Source organism: Mustela putorius, unplaced genomic scaffold (genome assembly GCF_011764305.1).
Source record: "Mustela putorius furo isolate JIRA1106 unplaced genomic scaffold, ASM1176430v1.1 tig00000876_pilon_pilon_pilon, whole genome shotgun sequence".
In the NCBI taxonomy this organism is placed as follows: Eukaryota; Metazoa; Chordata; class Mammalia; order Carnivora; family Mustelidae; genus Mustela; species Mustela putorius.
This window is the reverse complement of record NW_025421506.1, coordinates 452,350-478,250: the sequence shown is the minus strand read 5'-3', so window position 1 is coordinate 478,250 and position 25,901 is coordinate 452,350. Positions and strand designations below refer to the sequence as shown.

Genomic DNA, 25,901 nt, shown 5'->3' with positions numbered 1-25,901 from the left:
AGTCTGCAGGCAGATGGGACCCAGTGCTTTTGATTTTAACTTCCCTATTTCTAAGCATCTGTTTAACCCACCTACATCAGTATCATTGACTTTTCTAACTTAAGGACCATGCTGACTCCTACCCAAAGACAAATTCACTTTGGAAATCAACGCCTCTGGGACTGTCTTCTCGAACACCCTTGAGTTTGGGCATTGTATGTCATATGGCCACTGGACCACTTTCTGATGGGATGACCTGGAAAATCAGAAATGCAAGGACATGCTGAACTCTGATGCCTCCTTCCCCCAGATAGAATTACAGCCCTGGGGTTTTTACGTTGATAGCTAGAAAGAACTAGTGAACCTATCAGTAAGTTTTATTAATAATGGGAAAAGACCTTTTCTATGTTAGAGCAGTTTGCTTTTTCTAGAATACCTTTGGGGAGAAAATGGAATGGCATAAAAAAAAAAAATCACAACGATTTTAGGTTTCACTCTGGGACCGGTGCCAGGAAGCCAGACAGCATTATGTCCCACCAGCTGCTCCTGCTTTCGAAAGGCTGCTTCCTGCTTCTGGGGACAATTGCTTCACAGATGCTTGTACCTAAGATCAAGAGTGGTACCTAAGATTTAGGGCAGTCCTGCACTGAAGAGAAGGATTGTACTGCTGTAGGTAACTGGTCATGAATTTGTCTGCTTAATGAGCCCACTTATGTTTTTAAAATCTCAGGGGTATTAAAAATCATCCGAGACTACTTGGATGCCCGTTTGGGGAGGAGGTATGGACAAGTAACTTGGCTTTATGGGAAAGGACTTAGAGTACTCAGCTTACAGGGAACACAGCAGTATCTCAACAGCTTGAAAATTGGACATTTTGTGGTTCAATTGTGGCCCAAGGTATTAACTTGACAGATTTGGGGATATTGTCACATTCCTTCAGCAGAAAGCAGAACTTGGCATTTAACTAAAATGATTGCTCCTAACTGACTCTGTCTATACCTGATGTCCTTTCCTAGGAAGGGATGGGGATGCCTGAAAATGACAGGTTGCAATCTGTAAGTCACTTAGGTAACTGGGATGTCCTAATTTTAGTGGAGGGAGGAGCAGGCACATGATGTGGTTATCTTGTTTGGGCCAACAGGCAGACATAGGAGTAAGTGTGGTGAAAAATGACATTTTATCCTTATCTGAGTTATGGAAAAAGCAGGAGGCTATCCAGGGTAAGGCAGTCTTCCTCAGTGGTGGGAAACTCCTGGGCTTGGTTGGGAAGGAATGAATTAGGTTGATAAGGTTTAAGTTCCATTATTAGAGAAGCACTCACAGGAGGCTTCCAGCCAGTAAGGACATAAGAGATCAGTATGTTTGGAAGTTTCAGATAGCTCTAGAGACAAGCTGAGAAGTCTAGAATGAAAAGATGATGTATAACTTGGAGACATAAAAGCGATATTGGTAAGGACTGACCGTTGGAGCATATTTTTCATGGATGCTCAAACAAATGTCATTTAAGGTTCAATTGTAATTGTTCTATCCATGGAGAGTAATAATGAGTATCTTAGTTGGCTTAGGCTGCTGTAAGAAAACACCTGTTTATGTAGGACACTTCATTGTCACAGTTCTACAGGCTGAAAGTTCAAGTTCAAGATGCTGACAGATTTGGTTCCTGATGAGAACTCTTCCTGGCTTGCAGAGGGCTGCCTTCTCCCTGTGTCCACATGTGGTTGGGGAGAGAGAAGACGGGTGCTCTAGGCTCTCTTATAAGGACACTAATCCCATCATGGGTTTCTACCCTCATGACTTGTTCTAAACCTTATTATCTTCAAAGGTCCCACTTTCAGATACTATCACATTGAGGGCAGGGCTTCAGCATGTGAATTTGGTGGGGGTAGGGGGCAAACATTCAGTTAATAATAAGGAATAACAGATCTAGCTATCTATTGCTGTGGAACCAATCTTCTCAAACTCTTGGGGGTGTCAATGAACACAATTTTATTATATGCCAGGATTTTTTTGGTCTGATATTCGAGCTGGGCTCAGTGAGGTGAATCTTATGTTCTACTTGGTGTTGACTGGGCTTCCTCACTGGTGTTCAGCTGGGGGCTGGTCTGTTCTGGAGGGGGCTGCAGCGGGTCCTAGTTGTTTTCATTCACATGCCTGGAACCTTGACGGAGATGACTGCAAGGTGGGTCTTGGGGGGCCCCCTTGCTCTGCATGTGGTTTCAGGGCCTTTCCACATGGCTTGTCCAACGGGGTGTTTGGGCTTGGTGCAGGGCCTCTTTGGGCTCCAAGTACAGGTGGAACCACTTATCAAATAAACTGTACAGGGAGGGTTTTGGGGAGAAGAGGTAAGTATTGGATATGTTGAGTTTGGGATACCTATGAGATGTTGATAGAGATGTTTCATCTATGGTTGGGAATACGGATCTGAAGCTTAATGAAGAGGTTTAGACCACAGATGGAAATTTTGGAGCCAGTGAGGCTTTCACTAACTTAAAGCTCTGAGCATAGCCTGCAGAGCTGAGGGAAAGAATATAAAATAAGAGGAGACTCTGAAACCCAAAGAATATCCATTTTTTAAAAGGATATCCAGAAGGAGAAACCAGCACAGGAGACCCACCAGGAACATATAGAACAGAAAGAAAAGAATGGGGCCGGAGAGACCTTCTGGAAGCAAGGGTAGCTGTGGACTTAATATAAGGAGAATGGGCTACAGTGTCAAACCTCAAGAAGGATAGAGTATGGAGGACATTATTGCTCAGGTGCTAAGAGCTCTGATGTCAAGAAGATCAGTTTAAATCCTGGCCCTGCATCTTGCTGGTTATGACCTTGGGTAGCCTCCTTAACCTCAAATACTTTATCTGTAAAATGGGGATAATAATAATAATACCTATGCCATAGGGTTGTTATTTAAGTGCATTAGTCCAGATTCTCAACATGTAATGGATCTGTTCTCCATGCTTTAAAGAGTTTGAAAGGTTCGAGCTTCTGGCAACTAGAAGATGTCTGACCTTAGAATAGTTTGGTGAACATGTGAAATTTCTACGGCTTGACAATGAGCAGTACATAGTGGTAAATCCCATTGTAACAAGCTTGAAGTAATTCCATCCTTTCCTCTAAAATTGCATTTCACTGTCTCATTGTACTTTAAAATAAACAGCTTGTAATATTTTTACAACCTCTATTGCATTTTCAGATTACTACTGTTTTTATCCTTAAGTGTATGTTAAGGATTCCTTGGATATAGAGCAGGGGTTGGCTCACAGGTGTCAGGAGAACCCCCATTTGTTTAGTAAATAACATTTTATGGGGATACAGCTATTTCTGTTCCTTTATGTGTTTTCCCTGGCTGCTTTTGTGTTCCAGTGGCAGAGCTGAGTAGTCCTGACAGACCATATGGGCCACAAAACCTAAAATATTTATACTGTCTGGTCCTTTATGGAAAAAAAAAATGGTGCTTATGCTTTCTCAGGCTTCCTGCTTCCTGTTTCCATCTCTGTTTCTTAGGTGTTTCTTCTCCCAGCTGTTACTTCTATTTTGCTTATCCCCAGGAACCCAGAACTCAGGAGCAGTTATGGTTGAAGAAATAAAAACATTACTCTGGAATAGTGAAGGTTTTCTTGCATGGGTTGACTGCCAGAAGGACTAGAACTTGTGAGTGGGCCTGGCCTATAGATACTTCTGTCCTTGTTGCCATCGTGCTCTAGATTTCACTGAAACTGGAGTGAAAACCATTGGTTATTGGTAGCTAACTAGCTGGGCCCTAGATCTAACTGGTCAACCCAGAGCACTTAGATTGCATTCATTCGGATGGCATTCTCCCCCCCCCCCCCTTGCAGGGGCCAGAGGGTCTAAAAATGGCATAAATTGGCTAGATAATGCAGGGACACTGAGTTACTCTGGGGCTTTGTCCAGGTGAGATGTGAGAATCAGGTCATCTTTTCAGGTCTAGGATGGGAATTGGTCGGACTGTGGATCTGGTTACTTCTGATGGGAGAAAGCATCTCCTGTTTGGTAGATGTATTCATTGTTTAAAGCCCCGTTTGTTATTTCACACATTTCTCTGGGCCATAGATTATTATGGTTTAGGGCACCAAGGGTTTTGAGAAAGATATGAGAGATGTGTAATTTATTTTATAATGATAGCCTCAATCAATTTCAATAGAAGCCCAACATTTGAAGATAACCAAGTATGTTATATTGTTTACTTTGGGGAGGGTTTTGTTGTTGTTGTTGTTTTGTTCTTTGTTTTATTTCCTGGCTCAGCAGCTGACAAATTAAAAATCAATCTACTTAGCCACAAATCACCACTTCACACACCACTCCCCCCCCCACCCCCACCAACAAGCCAAAATTCAAAAGTGCAAAAGAAATGCACCATTTCTATGATGGAGTAGAGAAAAAGTATAGCTGGGCCTAGCAAATTTAAAAAGAACCAATTGTTGGCAATATTCTCCTACTTCAGGTTCAAACAATTTGGAATGTGAGAGCTGAAGGAATCTTAGGGGTCCTGGAATCGTTCCCACCCTCAAGAACCCAGAGAAGGGAATCAGGGCTTAGAGGGCTTAGCCAGTGCTCTGCTTTTCACCCTCTTTGTGGGGCTTCATTCAACTTTTCCTTTTTGCTTCAAGCTACTCTCAATCAAAGTAAATTTGTTCTGAGAAGTGGCTTTGAAATGGTCAGGCTACGTTGTCCAGACTGAAAGCCCTTTTAAATTGGGACCTCTCAGAAGGGGATATGCAGGTTACTGGGGTTCAAGTCTGAGGCAGAAGGAATAAAACCTCCAAGGGAAGGATTTTATTTTATTTTATTTTATTTTCTTAACTTTAAATAGTCATTTTATTTATTTATTTATTTTTAAAATTTCTTTTCAGCGTAACAGTTCACTGTTTTTGCACCACATCCTGTGCTCCATGCAATCTGTGCCCTCTCTAATACCCACCACCTGGTTACCCCAACCTCCCACCCCCGTCCCTTCAAGACCCTCAGGTTGTTTTTCAGAGTCCATAGTCTCTCATGGTCCATATCCCCTTCCAATTTCCCTCAACTCCCTTCTCTCCATCTCCCCATGTCCTCCATGTTATTTGTTATGCTCCACAGATAAGTGAAACAATATGATAATTGACTCTCTCTGCTTGACTTATTTCACTCAGCATAATCTCTTCCAGTCCCGTCTGTGTTGCTACAAAAGCTGAGTATTCGTCCTTTCTGATGGAGGCATAATACTCCATAGTGTACATGGACCACATCTTCCTTATCCATTCGTCCATTGAAGGACATCTTGGTTCTTTCCACAGTTTGGCGACCGTGGCCATTGCTGCTATAAACATTGGGGTACAGATGGCCCTTCTTTTCACTACATCTGTATCTTTGGGGTAAATACCCAGGAGTGCAATGGCAGGGTCATAGGGAAGTTTTTATTTTTAATTTCTTGAGGAATCTCCACACTGTTTTCCAAAGTGGCTGCACCAACTTGCATTCCCATCAACAGTGTAAGAGGGTTCCCCTTTCTCCACATCCTCTCCAACACACATTGTTTCCTGTCTTGCTAATTTTGGCCATTATAACTGTGGTTTTAATTTGAATCTCCAAGGGAAGGATTTTAAATCCAATGGATGGAGGGTAGTTTTTGGTGGGGACTTAGGGAGACTGTCTTGGCTCTGACCCAGAAGTGGATTTGGAGATAAAAATTCCAGGTTTGGGGCACCTGGGTGGCTCAGTGGGTTAGGCCGCTGCCTTCGGCTCAGGTCATGATCTCAGGGTCCTGGGATCGAGTCCCGCATCGGGCTCTCTGCTCAGCAGGGAGCCTGCTTCCGCCTCTCTCTCTCTCTACCTGCCTCTCTGCCTACTTGTGATCTCTCTCTGTCGAATAAATAAATAAAATCTTTAAAAAAAAATTCCAGGTTTACTAGGACATGTTTCCAGGAAAAAGGCTTTCAGGAGCTTGGAGGCATTGGGACAGAGAAAGGAAGGAGGTCACACAAGTGTGTGACGTTGAGCAAAGTTGTACAGAGAGTAACTTGGGCTGAAAGCCACAGAGGATTTTTGGAAGAGTGTAGGTCATGGCTTAGAGTTGTCCTGGCCAAGGGGTGAGGGAGCAGAGTTATTTATCCTCCCACACCCGCACTTCTTAACTTGATAGTTCAGAGGTGAGTTGGGGGAGGCTCATTCTCCATTCTGCATTGGATTCTAGTGACCTGAGGCAGCCTTCCTAAAAATGATTAAGCCGCTCTATATGGGGAGAAGGGATCCGAGAGGAATTGGGCAGAGCCCTGACAGTATGTCCACAGACACCTTCCTGAAAACTTCAGATGGTGCTGAGGGAATGCCTCCTCTAGTTCATCTTATGTCCTAAGCTCATTAGGTAGAATCAATCATTGAATCTTAGCTTCTTTAGTCTTCGGAATTCTTATTCTAAATGAAAGTTGAGGAAATTTTATTTTCAGCTATAGTAAACCAGCCTCAAATTCAGATATTTGGTTGGCTGTCTTTTCTTTCTATCTCTCTTAGGGAACTTCAGTTTCCAGTAAGGAAACAGACTTAAAAAAACAAAAAACAAAAAACAAGCTAGCATATCTTCCAAGTAGCAATTGAAAGGAAAATAGCAATGCAGTCAATGTTCTGAGCCTCCTATCTAATTACCAAGCACACAGCTTCACGGTTGTTTCTTTCTCACAGGAGTGTAATCCATCTGTACATATAGTAACAGCAGGAGTTGTTGGTGTCGTCCACACTTGAATTCATTGCCCAACTCACAACTCTAAAAGGAAGGAGGAAGAAAGGGAGGAGGTTTACCTTTCGTGTGGAGCAGAAGGCAGATGGGCTGGGAGTGTGAGAGGAAGAGCGGGACGGAGGTGGGCTCACAAGGAGGGGCCATTGCATCACCTGGGGAGTGTCTGAGTGAATGCAAAGATGGGGACAGCTGGTGTTTACTGAGCTTTAACTAGGCTCTAAGCTCTGTTCTAAAGACGACTTGAATCCGTGAACCTACTTAAACCCCACAGTGATGCTGTAAGAGGGGAAACAGAGGAAGCAACACGCTGGACGTCCCATCACTAGTAAGTGGCAGAACCAGGACTGGAACACAGGAATCCTGGCTCCTGTTGTTGGACCGCAGTGCCAAAGCTGGGGCTTAGCTGGACTTGGCATCTGCCTGTTATGTAGGAAATTCTTCATCTTGAGTCTAAATTACATAAAAGTCCACCTTTATCCTCTGAGTAGAACTTAGCTTCCTTTTTAAAGAAATTGACTTTTAATTACTCAGGTAACGCTTGAATACATGTAAAAAGTGTAAATTAAAATATCACAGATAAAACAGTGTTTCCTTTGAGCAACACCCCTAAATTCCTGTTTTCTTCATATTATGTGTTTATTGACTATCATTTCAGATCTATAAAAATACATTTAGATGCCTATTATGTATTCTTTGAAAATATAGGGTAGTGGCTTGTACTTTTTACTTAAAGAAAACACATTAATTATAAGATATGCTAGCTCAGAGGTTCCCAAACTCTGTGATGTATGGCTCTCTTGGTGTCTTAGTAATTATTTCATGATGCCTTAGGTCAAAAGCAATGATTTCATGGTGCCCTATCTAATAAGAGGGATAACAAACTTAGTATTTATGTTCTAACAGCTTAGTGGCCATTTAAACCGTGGCCTACCTGAAAATAGTATTTCCAGCTCATTCTTAACCACAGTTACCTGGGAACAGGAGGCATGCACTTGCTGGGTGGCTCACGGCTTCTCAGCCTCTAGGAGCGGATCAGATACTGCCGTACTCATGGCCTTGCATACCTCTTCTCACGTGATACTTGCTTTTCATCACAGCAACCGCTAAAAACCCCGTGTTGCAAAAAGTATGACATCAAAAGGCATCTAGCATGATCTAATATTAGAGCTGGGAACTTCCTTGAGCTTACAGTTTGCACAGTGGGTGTCTGATAGATGTCTGGTATGGCTCTTTTCCCTGGAGTGCTTCAGTGCATGATTTGGGAACTGTGACCATAGTTACAAATTTTGCAGTTCACTTTTTTCATCACACCGTGTGTTCTAGAGATCTAACCATGTTACCCGTCAAGATCTACCTCCTATAGTACACTGAAGAATCCTCTAGCATATGAACAGATGATAGATTATTTAGCATTTTCCTGATGATGGCCATTAATAGTCTAATGTTTTATAATTTAATCTAATCTTGCAGTGAGAATCCTTGTTGTGTTCCTCTGTGTTCACATGGGTAATTTGGGGAATAAGGGAATTGTTGGGTCATAGGCCAGTCAGAGTTTTAAATTTTAATAACTGCTCACAAACTGAGCTTGGCGCTCTCTGAAGAAATTATTAGAACCCCTTGAAACATGATTCATGCTGGCTTATTTTTCTTAAGACTCTATACCCCATGACTATCCCACAGCAGAAGAATAGTTGTCCTGGTGGAAAAGTATGTAGTGGTCACACTGTAGATGGAGGTGATTCAGATAGACAAGGTTTGAGGGGCAAGGGTAGGGTGTGAATAGGCCAAGAAGAGGAGGAAGGTCAGAACCCATCAGAAACTGGGGGGTGTATCTCATAGGACAATGAAGAGGCCATTCATTTAGACAAAATAACTTATTTAGGGCACAGATGGCAAATACCTTGTAGACATGCCTTTCATGTTCCCTGCCTCTCCATGGCAAACCTGGCCAATCTCCATCATGGCACTCATTCTCACTGAGACTTGGATCCTTCTTCACACCCCTGGGAGACTGCCGCCAACTAACTGGTATTGGTGTATAAAATGAAATGTACCTGTCCTCCTGGGAGGCAGAGAGGGGAGGAAAGGCAGGTTGAAGTTAGGCAGAGAAAGGTTAAGGAGTTCAAAGGATGCCAAACAAGGAGAATTCGGAAAACGCATTTCAGACTTTGTTGGCCAAAAGACTAGTGATTCTCCTCCATGAGACACTAGCAGTATGTATTGATTTCAGTTGGTCTTTGTCTTCTTGCCTTAGTTCTAAATTATCCTATTAATTGCTAGAAAAGTAATTCGATCATCAGAGGCCCCGTCTATTATTCTCCTCCATGGGATATGGTCTACTAATTAAACTGTACTTATTAAGTAACAACAGCATCAGCAAACAAGCATTTATCGATATTTTTCACATGCCATGCACAGTCTAAGTGTCTCATGTTTATTAATTTTTTTATTAACTTCTAAAATCCTTGCAGCAACCATGCAGAGTGGGTACTATCGCTATGCCCATATGACAGTTGCAGAAATTGAGAGCAAGGTTAAACCTTTTGTACGTGCTTATACAGCCAGTAAGTGGCCCAGTCAATAGGTTTTTCCACTGTTCAATGATAACTGTGTAAATGCCAGACATCGCTTCTGACTAGAAGGAGATAACCAAAAGTAGAATGATGGTTTCCAAGGGCCTGGAGAACGAGGCCTGCAGAGTGACTGTTTATTAGGGCTACAGTTTCAGTTTTATGGGGTCAGAGTGTGCTGGAGATGAATGGGGGGTGATGGTGGCACACCATTATGAATGCATTTAATACCACTGAACTGTACATTTAAAAAGGGTTAGAATGGCAAATTTGATGTTGTGTGTGTTACCACAACTAAAAAATGAGAAAAAGGAGAAAAACCAGGCTCTCAAAATGAACAGACCTAATTTCAATCAGAAGCAAAGAAACTTGCCATGTTAGTTCATGTAGTACAACAGAGGTAAATGTGTGGTTTTCTGTCCAAATTGTCCTGGGGTTGACATAGCAAAAAGATTCCTAGTCTTGTTTTGGAAGACTGCAGAGATCTGACACCCTGGGCTGGAAACTCCTGATTTGACCACTCTTTTTTTTTTTCAGCTCCTAGGGAAAGAAAAGGAGTGTTAGTCGAGAACAATAGGTTTTAGAGCAGACTGATCTGTGGCGAGGCCGCATGGCCAAGGTGAAGGGCCTGTGTTGTGGAATCCCACCGTATACTGGTTCCACCACTTAATCTCTGGGGGACCTTAGGCTGGTTGTCTAATGTCTTGAGCCTCCTGGTTTCTCCTCTGTAAATGGGGCAGTAGTGATGGCCCGGGGAAATGCTTCACATAACCCCTGGCATTTAGGAAGCACTCAACGTAGGCCAACACTTTCTTAGGCTTTATGGTTATGCATTTATACCAAATGGCAGGGACGTTACAGAATTCTGAGACTTAGTTGGTTGACACAAATGGGGTGTAAGCCTCAACAGATGGTAAGCGTCCTTCTTTCCTTTCTAGTATTGAGTGTGAGAGGTGCCCGGTGAGTGAGGGCTCTCCGACCTCCTGATGGATACCAGTGGTGCTCCTAGTATCTTTCTAAATTGCAAGTGTGTAGAACAGTGCTTCCTGACATGCCCTAAGTGGCTCTGGGGACATCATAGTTAGGGATAACAAAAGCTGCGTGGCTCTCAACAAGTTGGAGTGACTGCCACACAAGGTATGGAGAGAGCTGGCTGCTGGGATCAGCATGTATCTTCTTAAAATGCCTGTCCCTAACACCATTCTGAGCTACCCAGGTCTCTGGGCTTCTTTGCTTTGGGATAGAGCCGGTTTTTCTTCTGGGTAATCACAGGCCTCTGAAGTAAGGTATTTATCACTTGCTCCCCCCTACCATGAAGAAAGAATTGCTTCTGTTTGATGGGGCTAATGCTGGCTTGACCGAACAGGGGCTACCTGGCAGGGGAATCGGGTACTGAAGCTGCCTTGGACTGTGACTCTTTGAGGTCATGGATGTCCAAGTCTTTAGCTATCTGTGGCTTGCCCAGAGCAATGGAGTTCCATCACCTGGGGTTCATTAGAGCCTTAAGAATATCCTGTTCAAGAGTATGTTCTGTCCCTAGTTCTTCTCTCTTAGTAGGACTCAAATACTCTTCAAAGTGTTAATTCTCTGTAATTTATGTCCTTGCCTTTTGTATTTTCATTATGGGATTGTTTGTGCTGATCTTCAGAAGGTGGAACCTTGAGGAAATATCTACAGGAACCAAGCAAGACTGTACTTCGGGAAAAGACTATATTAAATTTCTCTTAGGTATTAAGTATGCATCGTATAGTTCAGCCATTTGACCCATAATCTCTGCTTTTTTTTTCTCCCTAGCACTGGCTTGAACCTAACAAGTCCATCTCCAAGCAAATGAAATGTAAGTGTCAATCTTTGGTTTCACTTTTGTTATGAAGTGTCCAAAGATAGGTCTGTTCCTCTACAAAATTTCTCCTCCTGGGGAAGAAACGGCTGGAGTTGAAGATCTGTGGGTGGGGGCTTCTCTCTCCCATTGGGTGCTGTGTGCCTTCTCTTCTTTGCTGGCCTTCACCTTCCCTGTAGTCGCTCTTCCCATCACCTTCCCTTCATAGTTCATATTTGAACAGGAACCTTGGACTTAGATGATTAAGTATCTGTTAAACGTAACTATCAGCTTTCTGGTTCCTTTGGATTGTGGGGGTTGCTCGTAAGCATTTCAGGGTGGGAGGTGCAGTCCTATGGGGATGAGAAAAGCAGGTGTATTTTTGAAACTAAATTCTTGCCACTAACTTTGCTGAAGATTGGTTTATTCTTTTCTGTTCTTCAAACTCCCTATAATAATTTCTTTCCCCTGAGTAATTGTTTTCAAGCACTCGTGCTCTGAACTGCCTTTTAAAAAAAAACATTTTTTTTTAAATTTTTTTAAATTGATGACCTCTTGGGGAAGTCACCTTGGGAAACTTCTTTCTAGAACATCTGGCCATCCACTTTGGCCATTGTGAGGAGGGTGTTGAGTGGGTCCTGGATGGCATGGTGTTTTTTCTCAGTCATCCATGCTAGGCTGTAGTCAGCCTGCTTTTATTTATGCTTTGGAGGAGGGCTTCTGAAATGTACTTCAGAAATTCATTGTCTGCCCTGAAACCCATTTATCCCTCCATGTCAACTTTCCCAGGGCTCTGAAATGTAGGCGATAAATCAGTTTCTCATCGGAAATCAGTTTAGCGCATATTATGTCACTTATCATTATTCAAGGGATTCTTTCCTTTTTCAAATATAAAGAAATTATTCTGGGCAGGGCTTTTAAGTGGGAGAAGAAAGAAACTGAATGTGGATGGCAAACTAGCAACCAATACATCTATTCCTTAACCCTCCTTTTTCTCCCTCCTGTTACCTACCCACTCATCTTTCCTTCCCTTCGTTCCTTCCCATTTCTCTTCCTTTCCTCCCCCATCTCTATGGAACAAACTGTCTGATCAGTGCAGGAAAGAGAGCCAGGTTGTTCTGGGGAAGGCTGATGCCCATGGCTGCTGGGAGCTGTGGCTGTTGCAGGAAGCTGACAGGAAAGGTGTATGAGCAGTGTGCTTGCAACATCCCAAGAGGTCAGTCTGTTGGGGTACAGCTGGAATAGATTTGGAACAAGCATCCAAGAAGAAGCAGGAGGACAGAAGTATCAAGAAGCTCTATATAGAATGAGATGAGGGATAATAAGAATGAATTAGTGTGTCTGAAAAAAAAAATGGCTGGGGCATCTGGGTGGCTAACTTAATTGTCTGACTCTTGATTTCTGCCCAGGTCATGATGTTAAGGTCCTGGGATGGAGCCCACGTGGAGCACCTTACTCAGTGGGGAATCTATTTGAGATTTTCTCCCTCTACCTTTGCCTCTCTCTGAGTGTGTGTGTGTGCTCTCTCTCTCTCTGATAAATGAAAAAATTCTTTAAAAAATTACTGATGCTTAGCTTTTATCCCTTAGCTTCTAAGTTTTGATATTTTTGTTTATGTGTTTTAAAATGTTTAGACGATTTTCCAGTAAGCTTATTTATAGTAAACGATTCTTCAGTTTTGATTCTTAAATGCATGCAATATTTTCCTTAGGCTACACACATGAGACTGTGGACTCTGATAAACAAAGGGAGGGTTTTGGAAGGGAGCGAGTGGAGGGATGGATGGCCCTGGTGGTGGGTATTAAGGAGGGCACGTATTACATAGAACACTGGGTGCGGTATATAAACAATGAATCTTGGAACACTGAAAAAATAAAATTAAAAAGAATCTGAATTGTTAGCAACATGTAGTGAAGTATTTAGAGTTAAATAGCATGATGTCAGAAATTTCTTTTACAGGATTCTAGCATATATAAAAATGTAAGGGATGAGGATAAATCGAGAAAGTTTTTTTTTAAAATTTATTTTTTATTTATTTTCAGCATAACAGTATTCATTATTTTTGCACCACACCCAGTGCTCCAGGCAATCCGTGCCCTCTGTAATACCCACCACCTGGTACCCCGACCTCCCACCCCCCGCCCCTTCAAAACCCTCAGATTGTTTATCAGAGTCCATAGTCAAGAAAGTTTGGCAACAAGTTTAATAATTACTGACTTTAGGTAATGGGAACATATGATTCATTATATTATTTTGTGCATGCTGTAATATATAGCACTAAAAATTTTAATAAATTATTTTACAAAAATATATAAATATAAATAAAAAATGTAAATCTCTAAAGTCAGATGTCTTTCAACACTTAGTAGAAGAAACAACTTTTTAAAAAATTTTTATTTTATTTTTTCAGTGTTCCAAGATTCATTGTTTATGCCCCATACCCAGTGTTCCATGCAATACGTGCCCTCCTTAATACCCACCACCAGGCTCCCCCATTCCCCCATGCCCCTCCCCTCCAAAAGCCTCAGTTTGTTTCCCTGAGTCCAGTCTTTTATGGCTCTTCTCTCCCTCTGATTTTCCACATCTCACTTCTCTCCTTTTTCCAATCTCCTCCATGTTATTCCTTATGGTCCTCAAGTGAGTGAAACCATATGATAATTGACTCTCTCTGCTTGACTTATTTCACTCAGCATAATCTCTTCCAGTCCCATCCATGTTGATATGAAAGTTGGGTATTCATCCTTTCTGATGGAGGCCTAATTCTGGACCATATCTTTATCCATTCATCTGTTGAAGGGCATCTTGACTCCTTCCACAGTTTGGTGACTGTGGCATTGCTTTTATGAACATTGGGGTATAGATGGCCTTCTTTTCACTACAGCTGTGTCTTTGGGGTAAATACCCAGTAGTGCAATTGCAGGGTCATAGGGAAGCTCTATTTTTAATTTCTTAAGGAGTCTCCACACTGTTGTCCAAAGTGGCTGTACCAACTTGCATTCCCACCAATAGTGGAAGAGGGTTCCCCTGTCTGCACATCCTCTCCAACACTTGTTGTTTACTGTCTTGTTGATTTTGGCCATTCTAACTGGAGTGTGTGGTTTTGATTTGAATCTCCCTGGTGGCTAATGATGATGAACATTTTTTCATGTGTCTTTTTTAGCCATTTGTATGTAGAAGAAACAACTTTTAATTTGTAAAAACTGGCTACTTAAGAGCTTTGTCTTCATGCTAAGTAAATCTGAACAACCAATTGAAAATTTATAATGTTTGGTAAAAATGTTTTAAGGATTGACATTTGATTGCTGGCCAGTGTCAGTCTAATAACAAATGAAATCTGAATCAGGGAAGAAGAACTCTGTGAAATTCAATTTTGAAACCAGACCAGGTGACTCACTGATTCTAGGAACTGGTAAAGGTCTTTTCTATCACCCAGTCTGATGTTGTATTTTTGAGGACATTACTAAATAAGAAATCATGTAATCTTCTCATGATCACAAACCTAGTTTTGTTGATGATGGTCTCTTTTAGTATCAAGAATTTCTGTATTCTTATGTATACCCTGAAAAAATTAATTTCACCATAGATGCAAAAAAATTTTAAGTGAGAACTTGATAGTATTAACCCAGAGAAACTGGGTTCAACTGGGACTCATCCATGAATCTATCAAAAGGATCTGGTTGCAGAACTTCAGGCAACTTTCTTCTGGGTATGTGTATAACTTTGATCCTTTGATTGTCTTTGGGTAAGCAATGAGGGCAAAATATCTTGGAGGAATGGTTAGATGGCAGACTTTCAGGTTCTTTGACCTGACCCTTTTAAGATCTCTTTGACTATAGGTGTTCTCAGGAATGGTATTTTCCAGAGTTGACTGAAGGTCAGCTGCCCTGGTTAACAAACTCTCTACAAGGACATTATTATCTTATTAGGATTTTTAAAAAGATTTTATTTATTTATTTGACAGACAGAAATCACAAGTAGGCAAAGAGGCAGGCAGAGAGAGAGAAGGGGAAGCAGCCTCCCTGCTGAGGAAGGAGCCCAATGTGGGGCTCCATCCCAGGTCTCTGGGATCATGACCTGAGCCGAAGGCAGAGGTTTTAACCCACTGAGCCACTCAGGAGCCCCTTATTAGGATTTTTAAAGGTAGTTCCTTTTAATTTTACTTGTTATTTAAAGATTTTTCCCTTCTTAATAATATATAATTGACATGTAACATTGTGTAAGTTTAAGATATGTAACCTAATGATTTAATATATGTATATATTGCAAAATGATTACAATAAGATTAATTAACATCCATTACCTCACATAGACAATCAAACCTCATGTATTAAAACAAGCTTAAGATAATGTCCATGACTTTCCTTAGTTTAGAAGAATTTAAAATGAAAACCCAAACTATTTCCTTTCTCTTCCCCCCCCCCCCCGATCTCCAAGCCCATTCCAAAGAAATAACTGTTAACAGTATTTTATATATCCTTCTGGGATTTTTTAATTAACATATAATGTGTTAATGCCCACCTTCTGGGATTTCTCATGTATATATAAGTTCCCTAGTCACACATATGATTTTTTATAAACAGAAATAAGATCGATCTCTATATACTATTTTTCACTTTATTAATAGTTTTAGAGATTTTTTAAAATATCAGTGACTGACTTCATTTTATTTATTTTTAAAGTTTTATTATTTTTTAAAAGATTTTATTTATTTTCTTATTTGAGAAAGAGAGTGAGTGAGAGAGAACAAGTGCTGGGGAGGAGTAGAGGGAGAAGGAGAAACTCCCCACTGAGCGGGGAGCCTGCCATGGGGCTAGATCCTGAAACTCCAGGATTACAACCTGGGCCAAAAGGCACACTCCCCACTGACTAAGCCACCCAGGCACCCTGACTGACTTCATTTTAAAAATGACTTTTTGATATTTATGTGAATATATAACAGACATCAAAATATTTTCTAGTAATTTGCAGTTAGGCATTATGCTGTAATAAACATGCATGTATGTACTTTCTTGAATGTTTGCAAATCCATCCGTACTAGAAAATTCTTTTAGAAATTAAATTGCTGGATCAAAAGGTATATGCTTTATGTTTTCTTAGTGATAAATATCCATTTAAAGACCTTATAGTAACTTACCTCAATAATGTTATGTGACTGTTTCCTCCAAATCTTGTTGAAAATTGGTAGAATCAAACTTATTTTTACGGTGACTTAAACTGTATTAAGGAAGAGAAATATTTGAGAGAATAATTAATTAGACAGTTACTTAATTGAGTATACATTCTATTTTATTTTTAAAAAGATTTTATTTAGAGAGTGCAGGTGAGTGGGGGGAAGGGGCAGAGGGAAAGGGAAAGAGAGCATCTCAAGCAGACTCTGTGCTGAACATGGAGCCCAGTGTCAGGACTTGATCTCATTACCTTGAGATCATAACCTGAGCCAAAATCAAGAGTCAAAAAGTTCAGTCGACTGAACCACTCAGGCACCTCTGAGTATACATTCTAAAGCTTAAAAATTTCTTAAACCAAAGTCTTATTTCTCCTCTGAACTTAAATTTTAGTTTTTAAATGAACACAGGGTAAATTTGATGTATAGTTCTATAAATTTGTGGAGGTTTGTATAACCTCCAGTTATACAAATCAGGGTATGAATAAGTCCATCACCCACAAACCTCCCTTGTGTTCCCTTTTGTAGTCATGTATCCCCACCCCCAGCAACCCCTGATTTATTCTGTGAGTATAGTTTATGTCCTTTGAGAATGTCCTATAGATGGAATGATATAGAAAGTAATCTTTTGAGACTGATGTTTTTTTAAAATTTTTTAAAGAGAGAGAGATCACAAGTAGGCAGAGAGGCAAGCAAAGGGAGAAGGAGAAGCAGGCTCCCCGCAGAGCAGAGAGCCCGATGTGGGGCTCGATCCCAGGACCCTGAGATCATGACCTGAACTTAAGGCAGAGACTTAACCCACTGAGCCACCCAGGTGCCCCGAGACTGAGTTTTTAAATCAGCCTTTGCAACTCCGAGGTTCAGCTGAGCTGATATGTTTATCAATACATAATAAAGAAAATTGTTAAATAATGAAAGTTGGTCTTTGAAAATATCAAGAAAGTGTTGAATCTCTAGCAAGACTGATAAAGAAAAAAGAAAACACAAATTACCAATGTCAGGAATGAAAGAGGCTATCACTAGAAACCCCACAGAACAACTGTAGGTATGTAAGTTTGACAGCTTAGACGAAATGGACTCATTTCTCAAAAACCATGAATTACCAAACTCACCCAATATGAAATACATTACTTGAGTAGTTTGTGATTATCAAAGAAAATAGGTTAAACTTACAGGTAAGAAAATCTCTACTCCATTTGCTCTCACTCTGTTACTGTAGAACCCAGTTTGCTTTAAGTAGGAATTTCTCTTGGAGCTTCCCCTGTCCTTGGTGATGCCCTCCCAGTATCTCTGAGTTCTGACCAGGGGATACCAGAGGAAAAAACTTGGAGAACCAACATCAGTTCAGCGATCTTGTGAATTACTGTCCTTTCCCACTTTTTCTATTTACTTTCCCAAGTCCTTAAATTGCTGCACACATCCTGTCCAGGTTTTATAGCTGCATTCAGTAGGAGAGGTGGAATGGAGTGCAGTTAGTCAATACTCCCTGAAATTGGAAAATTCAAATCAAACTTTTTATCCTTCCTTGTCAACTAGATCCAAATGCAAATAGGCTATAGGATTTGGGCAGTGTTGAGGGGGGACTATCTTCCTCATTCTCCTATTTCATCATTGCATGTCTGTAGGCAAAAATGTGGACTGAGCTTTGATCTTTTCCTCTTTGGAGTGTTCAGATGGTAGGTTGTCTGCAAACAAAGCTGCTAAATGAATTACATATTTTGGATATTTGATTTTCAGAGTCTTTGTTTGCTATGTGGGAGTAGTGAATATTCTTTCTTATAACCTATAGCTTTTAGCCTTGTCCCCGTAACTGTGGAGGGTAGCCTAGTGTGCCTACACGAAGTGCCATACATCAGAAGAACACAAATTTCATGTCTTGCAGGGTCTGTGTAACCACACAAACTATATTAGCATAAGAGGTTTAAAAAAGTTACACATTATGACTCAGATATGCATAAAGGTGACATTATTTCCCCATGACTGAATTCAGTTTTCTGTGAGCTTCTTTCCTCTGGGGGCAAAAAGTTCAATCTTGCCACTTCAGGGTAACTCAAGATCTGCCAGTTTAGAATTTGATCTCTTTCAGGAAATTACTCAGTGAATTCATTGTTTAAATGTGATCACTTGAAAGTGCGTGCTTCTATATTGGGGTATGTTTCCCACACCAAGAGCTTCTCCTCCTCCATTCCCAGAATGGCCTCGGGAGGCCGGGGTTGCTTACGAACCATCATGACGGCAAGGATGACGTCTCTCTCATGCCCGGTCCTCTGTGTCTTCCCCTGGCTGGTCTTCGATGACTTGGCTTTTGGTTGCTGACCTCTTTCCCCACTCTGTCCTCTCTGGATGTCACTGCCCCACTTGGCCTTTCAGGGTGGACTGGCACGTGCTGCTGAGACCTCTGCTCCTGGTCCTGGTCTTGCCCCACAGGTCTTCAGCCTGTGCCCCCTGGTTGTCCCCATTCCAGCTGTCTTTGACTTGTTGGCTCTCATCGCTTCTGTATTTACCACTGGGACAGGTAGATGCTCAACCTCATCTGTGCCCTGCTTCAATCTTGGGAAAACTTCTGTACCTTCTGTAAGGCTCCTTCTCTATTTAGACACAATGTGGGGACATTTCTTCTGTGTTCTCCAAAGTCCTAATAGAGCACTTTCCTGAACTACTCCAGGATTTCTCTGTTTAGCCAAGCTGGAGTACTGAGGGCTGCTGATGCCTTCTCATAGCTGCAGATAGTATTTTAAAAGTGGTTTTGTCCTCTGTGGGTCTCTCCAAGCTCTCTACTTGCCTTCCTTCCCCACCCCTGACCTACAGTTAATAATGGCTTTTATCCTTAGGTGCAAGATTAATATCCTAAAACAATCCTTATACACAAGAAGCAACTATTTCTGGAAGGTGTTGGGAGAAAGGTCTATTACCTACAATAGCAATAACAAATAAAAACAAATTTCTCAAATATAACAAGAAATGTGCAAAAAATTTATAAATAAAACTATTAAATTTCACTATGGAGTTACTATAGAGTAGATAAAAAAAGGAGTTCAATAAGTGGAGACTTCTTATGTTTCCATTTAATATTGTTAAAGTCAATTCTTTGCGAGTTAATAGATACATTCAAATAATTTTCAAATCAAAACATCAGTGAGATTCTTTATGGCATTTAACAAAATAGTCTAAGGCTCATGTGCAAAAGAAAATGCTCCAGAATTACCAGTAGATATGTGAAAAAGAACAATGATAGGGTAGGGTCCTCATTTTATTAGGTAGCAAATCAAGGCATATGAGCTATAATAATGGAGTCCTCATGATAGACACATATAGTAATTAAGATACACACAGGAATAGGAAAAGAAACAGAACACAAAGCACCCCCACCTCCAATTGACTCATTATTTGTGAGAATATGGGTTATGATAAAGATTGTACTTCATATCAGAGATAGAAAGATTAAAGTCATGATCTTTTGTATTGCCTTTCCACTTGGAAAAAGAAAAAAAAAAGCTAAAGACCTACCTCACAGCATATATGTGGTTAATTCCAGAGGATTTCAAAAGCCCAATATATTTAATAATCTATAGAAGTTTTAGGTACAAATTTAGGACTATTTTTTATAATTATGGAATCAAACAAGGCTTCCTAAGGAAAATATAAACAGAAGTAACAAAGCAAAATACATATTTATGCAACAATTGAACTCAGGTACCAGACTATTTGGTGTGCTCACTGCACAGAGTAGATTTTCAGTCAATATTTGTTGAATGAATGAGTATAAAACAAATTATAAATAAATTAAAACACAAACATCATAAATAATGGAAGAACATTTGGCAAATATGTAACAAGTATTAAATATGCAGAATGTATAAAGTGTGATGGTATAAACCCAAGGCTAAACAACTCAATAAAAAATGTGAAAAGACCCATAGAAGGAATAAAACTAAATGGCCAGTAAACTCATAAACAGATGCTCAATATCATTAGTGACAAGGAAAATGTAAATTAAAACAAGGTGTTTTTTATTACACTGAGAAAATGGATAATGTTGATACTGTCAAATTAACGAGGATGAGAGCAACACCTCTGGTGGAGGTGGCACGTAAATTGGTAAAGCCATTTGGGAGGGAAATTTGGCCATATTGTTCTAAATTAAAAATGCCTGTGTCCGTTCACATGCTAAGGACAGGCAGTCTGTGCTGGGTGTAATAAGTGAAGAATGGTAACGCAAGGATGATAATTTAACCTTTGGATTCTTTTTAGTTCTTGCATTTTTGTTGAAGTGCTTAGAAAAGTAGCTGGAAGGTAATATAAAAGTTGTACTTAAATGATTTGATTGCATTTTTGTTGAATTGAAATTGAAATTCTCTCTAAAGCTATCAGCCATCGCTCATTTGGATTTATCTTAATTAGTTTTAACTTTTTCCATGTAGGATAACCTACTTTAGATATGAGATTCTCGACTTTCAATTTTGCACTGTGCAATGATATGCTCCATGGGTTAGTTTAGAATGATTTAACAATATTCAACATGAGAATTTATGAGACTAAGTGGTGAATTCAGAGAAAGTGTCTAGGATACTTAAAGTGTACATCAGAAGTATTAGTTTAGATGTGTTTTTTTGGGCGCCTGGGTGGCTCAGTGGGTTAAGCCGCTGCCTTCGGCTCAGGTCATGATCTCAGGGTCCTGGGATCAAGTCCCACATCGGGCTCTTTGCTCAGCCCGGAGCCTGCTTCCCTCTCTCTCTCTCTCTGCCTGCCTCTCTACCTACTTGTGATCTCTCTCTGTCAAATAAATAAATAAAATCTTAAAAAAAAAATTAGATTTAAAAAAATCTAAAAAAAAAATTAAAAAATTAAAAAAAAATCTAAATTTTTTTTAAGATTTTATTTATTTATTTGACAGAGAGAGATCACAAGTAGGTAGAGAGGCAGGCAGAGAGAGAGGAAGGGAAGCAGCCTCCCTGCTGAGCAGAGAGCCTGATTCGGGACTCGATCCCAGGACCCTGAGATCATGACCTGAGCCAAAGGCAGAGGCTTAACCCACTGAGACACCCAGGTGCCCCTAGATGTGTTTTTAAAAAATGCCTGTGTCTCAATCCAACAAGCTCATCTCTATGATTCTAGTGAAAGTGAAATTTATCCAGGCATAGGTTTATATTATGCAAGGTATATATTACATCATTGCTTATAACACTGAGAATTGGAAGAAATAAAAAGCCTAGAATTCTGGCAAGGTTAAATAAATTATGTGAGATACATACAGTCATTAAAAGGAACAAGGCAGACCTATAGTACTGACACTGAAAGATTTATTAGCTATATCTTGGAGTTAAGAAAGCAAGTAAAACTTCCACATATTGTATGATCCCTATATATGAAAATAGATTATTTTAGATGAACATATAAGTGCAGAGAAGGGCTGCAAAGATGTGTACTAACTGGTTACCTCAGGAGAAGAGAGTAGGGTAGAGGGGGGTGAGGACACATGTTATATTTATTATATGATATTGGTTATATTTTATTATATAGTCATATTTTACTCAGATCTTTCACAATGAGAAAATTTTCCTAGATCACTTGGTAATAAAGAGAAAACAAGAAGAGGGAAAACTTTTTTTAAGGTTTTATTTATTTATTCAAGAGAGAGAGAAAGAGAGAGGCAGAGGGAAGAAGCAGACTCCCTGCACAGTAGGGAGCCAGATGTGGGACTGGATCCCAGCATCCTGGGATCATGACCTGAGCCGAAGTTAGTCGCTTAACCAACTGATCCAACCAGGCGCCCTAGGAAAAAAAAGCTTTATGTCAAAATTGAGAAAGAGAAGGAGAGGGAAAGTAGGGAAGAGAGGAAGGGAGAAATCAAAGTGCATTATGCATTAAGAATGTGCTATGAAAATACAGAGCTAGATGAAAGAGGACCCACTTGCAGAGAGGTTCTCTGCTCAGTCCTGGCTGGTACCTGATTAGCCCAGCAGGGTAGTTAAGATCACCTTCTTGCTCTACTTATCAGACACTGCTGCTGCCAAGCACCCTGAAGGGACAGGGGTGTTTAAAGACAGCTTCGGCATGCAAATCAGGGTGGAGAGGACCGCCAGCTTCTGCATAATACATGGTGCAACTCAGCTGTGCAGCGCACCGAGTCAAGTTGCTGGCTGGTGTCTGTCGTGCTCCCTCCCTAAAGTTCCAGTGGCTCCGCCTGGAAGCCAGAGGTGACCCGTCCTTTTTGTCTCTGATGGTGCTCTCTGTGAAGCTTCATGTTTAGGTGGCATTCCTTCGCTTTCCAGCCCTGCTTGAGGCTCATCTACAGAGCAGTCCCCTTGCTGCTGAATAACTTCATCAGTGGAGAACAGACCTTCTTCCCGTAGCCTGCGGAGAGCACACCAGGAGCCTCGCTTTTGCTCTGGTGTAAGGAACAGCAGGAGAAAAGCCCTGGGTCCCGTACCCGTTCGCGAGGCTGGTCAGGATGCTGCCTTCCACCGCTTTGGCTCTTCCAAGGACTCTTGTTGCTGAGTGATTAGTTTGCTCCGGGGTGGCCTGAGAACTACCCATGCTGGGGGCTTAAACAGCAGAAATCTGTTCTCTCCCAGTTGTGGAGACTAGAAGTTCGAACTCAAGGTGTCAGCAGGGCCGTGCTCCCAACCCCCGAAGGCTCTAGCCGAGAATCCGTTGCTGCTTCCAGCTCTTTGGTTGTTGGCTGTCCTTGGTGTTCCTTCCTTGCCCGTAGCTGTGACTTCCTGACTCCTCTTCATCTTCACGTCACCTTCTTCCTGGGTTTCTCTGTGTCTGTCTCCTTCTCTTATAAAGACACCAGTCATAGGCTTTAGGGCTCACCCTAACGCAGTAGGTCTTCAAGTTAATCACATCTGCAAAGACCTTATTTCCAAATAGGGTTACATTCCAATGTTCTAGGTGGGCAGAATCTTCCAGGGAACCATACTCCGTTCACTGCACCAAGTGGCCTCCACTCAGATCTCCCACTTTGAATATTTCTTTTTATTCTTTCAGTTACCTTCATGCTTTTGCTTTATGGCTCATTCCTTTGCTTTGTACATGTGTTCTTTTTTTGGGGGGGGGGACTTGATCATATGCTTCTGATAGTAAAGCTTTACACATTTTACTTCTCCAAGCACCCACAGTGATAGTAACCCCGTCTCTGCCCTCTTTGGGTAGCTTGTCCCATTAGCCTCATTCATATACTTGTCTCATCCTGTCTCCAGTGTTTAGTTTGGAGAATTTCTTCCCCTGGTCCATGGCTTAGGACAGGGCTATGCATGTAATCAGTTCCCAATCAATACTTGTGGACTAGAATCAAAATGCTCCTTTTAGGGAGCAGGTAAAAGAAGTTTAACTACCATGTTCTTTAAAAACAAGTCAATGGGGCGCCTGGGTGGCTCAGTGGGTTAAAGCCTCTGCCTTCGGTTTGGGTTGTGATCCCGGGGTCCTAGGATCGAGCCCCACATCGGGCTCTCTGCTCGGCAGGGAGCCTGCTTCCTCCTCTCTCTCTGCCTGCCTCTTTGCCTACTTGTGATCTCTGTCAAATAAATAAATAAAAATCTTAAAAAAAAAACAAAAACAAATCAAAACACATACCTGACCAAAGCCCATTGCTTAGATCAAGTAACGGTAGGTCCCCAGCTATTGTGGTTTTAGTTTTGGCTGGTTTCATTCTTCCGAGTTTGCTTCATTCTATTGTTTGCGTCCAGCTTTGGAAGCCAGCTTCTGTTATTCTAGCAATAGCTCTCTGTAGGTTTGGCAAGACATCTTTTTTTCTTCTAGGTGCAACTAACTGTTTTATCGAACATTTCTGTGTTTAGAACTTGTATCAGAATGTCCATGAAGTTCAGGCCTCTAAATGGTTTCCCTATTGCATTCTTTTGTGTGTGTGTTTTTTTTCCCCAATATGGAAGAAAAAATGATGGTAACAATGGGTAATGACAAAAAATCCCTGAACTTCATGAAATGCAATTCTAAACAGCATGCACATTTGATAAACCACCGATTTATTATTTTTACCCTTTTCCTTATGTTATGGTTGGTGGCTATGTTATAGTGGAGATTAGAAGTCCAAACTCAAGGTGTCAGCAGGGCTGTGCACCCTGCCAAAGGCTCTAGGGGAGAATCCTTTGCTGCTTCCAGCTCTTTGGTTGCTGGCTGTCTTTGGCATTCCTTCCTTGCCCGTAGCTGTGTCATTCTGATCCCTCTTCATCTTCACGTCACCTTCTTCCTGGGTTTCTCTGTGTCTGTCTCTTTCTCTTAAAAAGACACTTGTCACAGGCTCTAGGGCTTACCCTAACGCAGTAGGACTTCAAGTTAATCACATCTGCAAAAACCTTATTTCCAAATAGGGTTACATTCCAATGTTCTAGGTGGGCAAAATGATATCATTTTGATTGGGTACAATGGTGGGTTCTTGGAGGACCCAGCACTCTTCCTTGTTGGAAGGAATGTGATGGGAATATTGGAGAAAGCAGAAGGAAAAGAGCATCTCCTATATTTCCTGGGGGATGTCCTTCCAGGGGCTCCCTTCAGGAGCTCTCATGTTGTTTCAGGATGGACCACATGATTCAAAACTACAGGTCGTGTTGGTGGTCTAAATGTCTGACTGATAACCCTGATGAGCCAAGAGATTCCATGCATGGTGTATGAGCACTGGAAGTGATTCAAACCTGGGTCAAGTGGGTAGTGTTATTCATGTTTCCGTTTGGTTGGAAACGCTTTATATTGCCTCATTTTTGGATGCAGTTTTATGGTATATAGTCTTGGGATGAAGTTACATAAGCTCTTGATTTTTGGCTGTGATAATTACCATTTTTACTAGTTGAGTCACCCCTACCAACATGACTCCTGAGGGTGTCGTTAGTTATACGACATCTACAGTAAGCAGGCACCTGGATCTCCTGCCCTCAGTGTCATGAACTTTTACTAACTTTCTTTTCTTTCTCTTTTTTTGGCTAAGATTCTCAGGTCGTTCTACTGTACACTCAGGAAGCAAAGCGGGAAACCAAAAAAAACTCATTATGACTTGCTTTATTGAGATATTTGCTTTATTGTGGTGGTCCAGAACTGAACCCACAGTATCTCTGAGGTCTGCTTGTGCAGGGCTAGATCAAGTTGAAGGGCTCTCCCTTATCCATGGAAGTTTCTTCTTTGCCTTCCAGAATAGGAACAACTTTAATGGGTTGAGTACTTAGGTCTCAAGCAATCGGCTGGGTGTTTTATGTCATTAACTCATTTCATCCTCATCATGGGCTCTTTATCAGGGGTCAGTGAACGATGGCCCCTGGACCAAAAGCAGCTTACCTTCTGTTTTTGTATGTCCTGTAGGCTAGAAGTAGGTGTCCTAATCTTAAAAGGATAGGAGGAAGAAAAAAGGCTAAAGACAAGACTTTGTGAGGTGTGCAGATGATATGAAATGAGATTTCAGTGTCTTTTTCTTTTCTTCTTCTTTTTTTTTTGAAGATTTTATTTATTTATTTGACAGACAAAGATCACAAATAGGCAGAGAGGCAGGTAGAGAGAGAGGAGGAAGCAGACTCCTTGACAAGCAGAGAGCCCGACCAGGGGCTCGATCCCAAGACCCTGGGATCACGACATGAACTGAAGGCAGAGACTTTAACCCACTGAGCCACCCAGGTGCCCTGAGATTTCAGTGTC

General features: G+C 41.2%; 1 protein-coding gene across 3 annotated transcripts in view; it reads left to right on the top strand.

Moving 5' to 3' along the window:
- The window catches only part of FRMD3 (FERM domain containing 3), a 314,836-nt gene that overhangs the window by 150,766 nt on the left and 138,169 nt on the right, over positions 1 to 25,901 (top strand). For all 3 annotated transcript variants that reach the window (XM_045086062.1, XM_045086061.1, XM_045086063.1), the window contains one exon: positions 11,071 to 11,113. In XM_045086062.1, the coding sequence (XP_044941997.1) occupies positions 11,071 to 11,113 (43 nt within the window). The remainder of the gene's footprint in view (positions 1 to 11,070; positions 11,114 to 25,901) is intronic.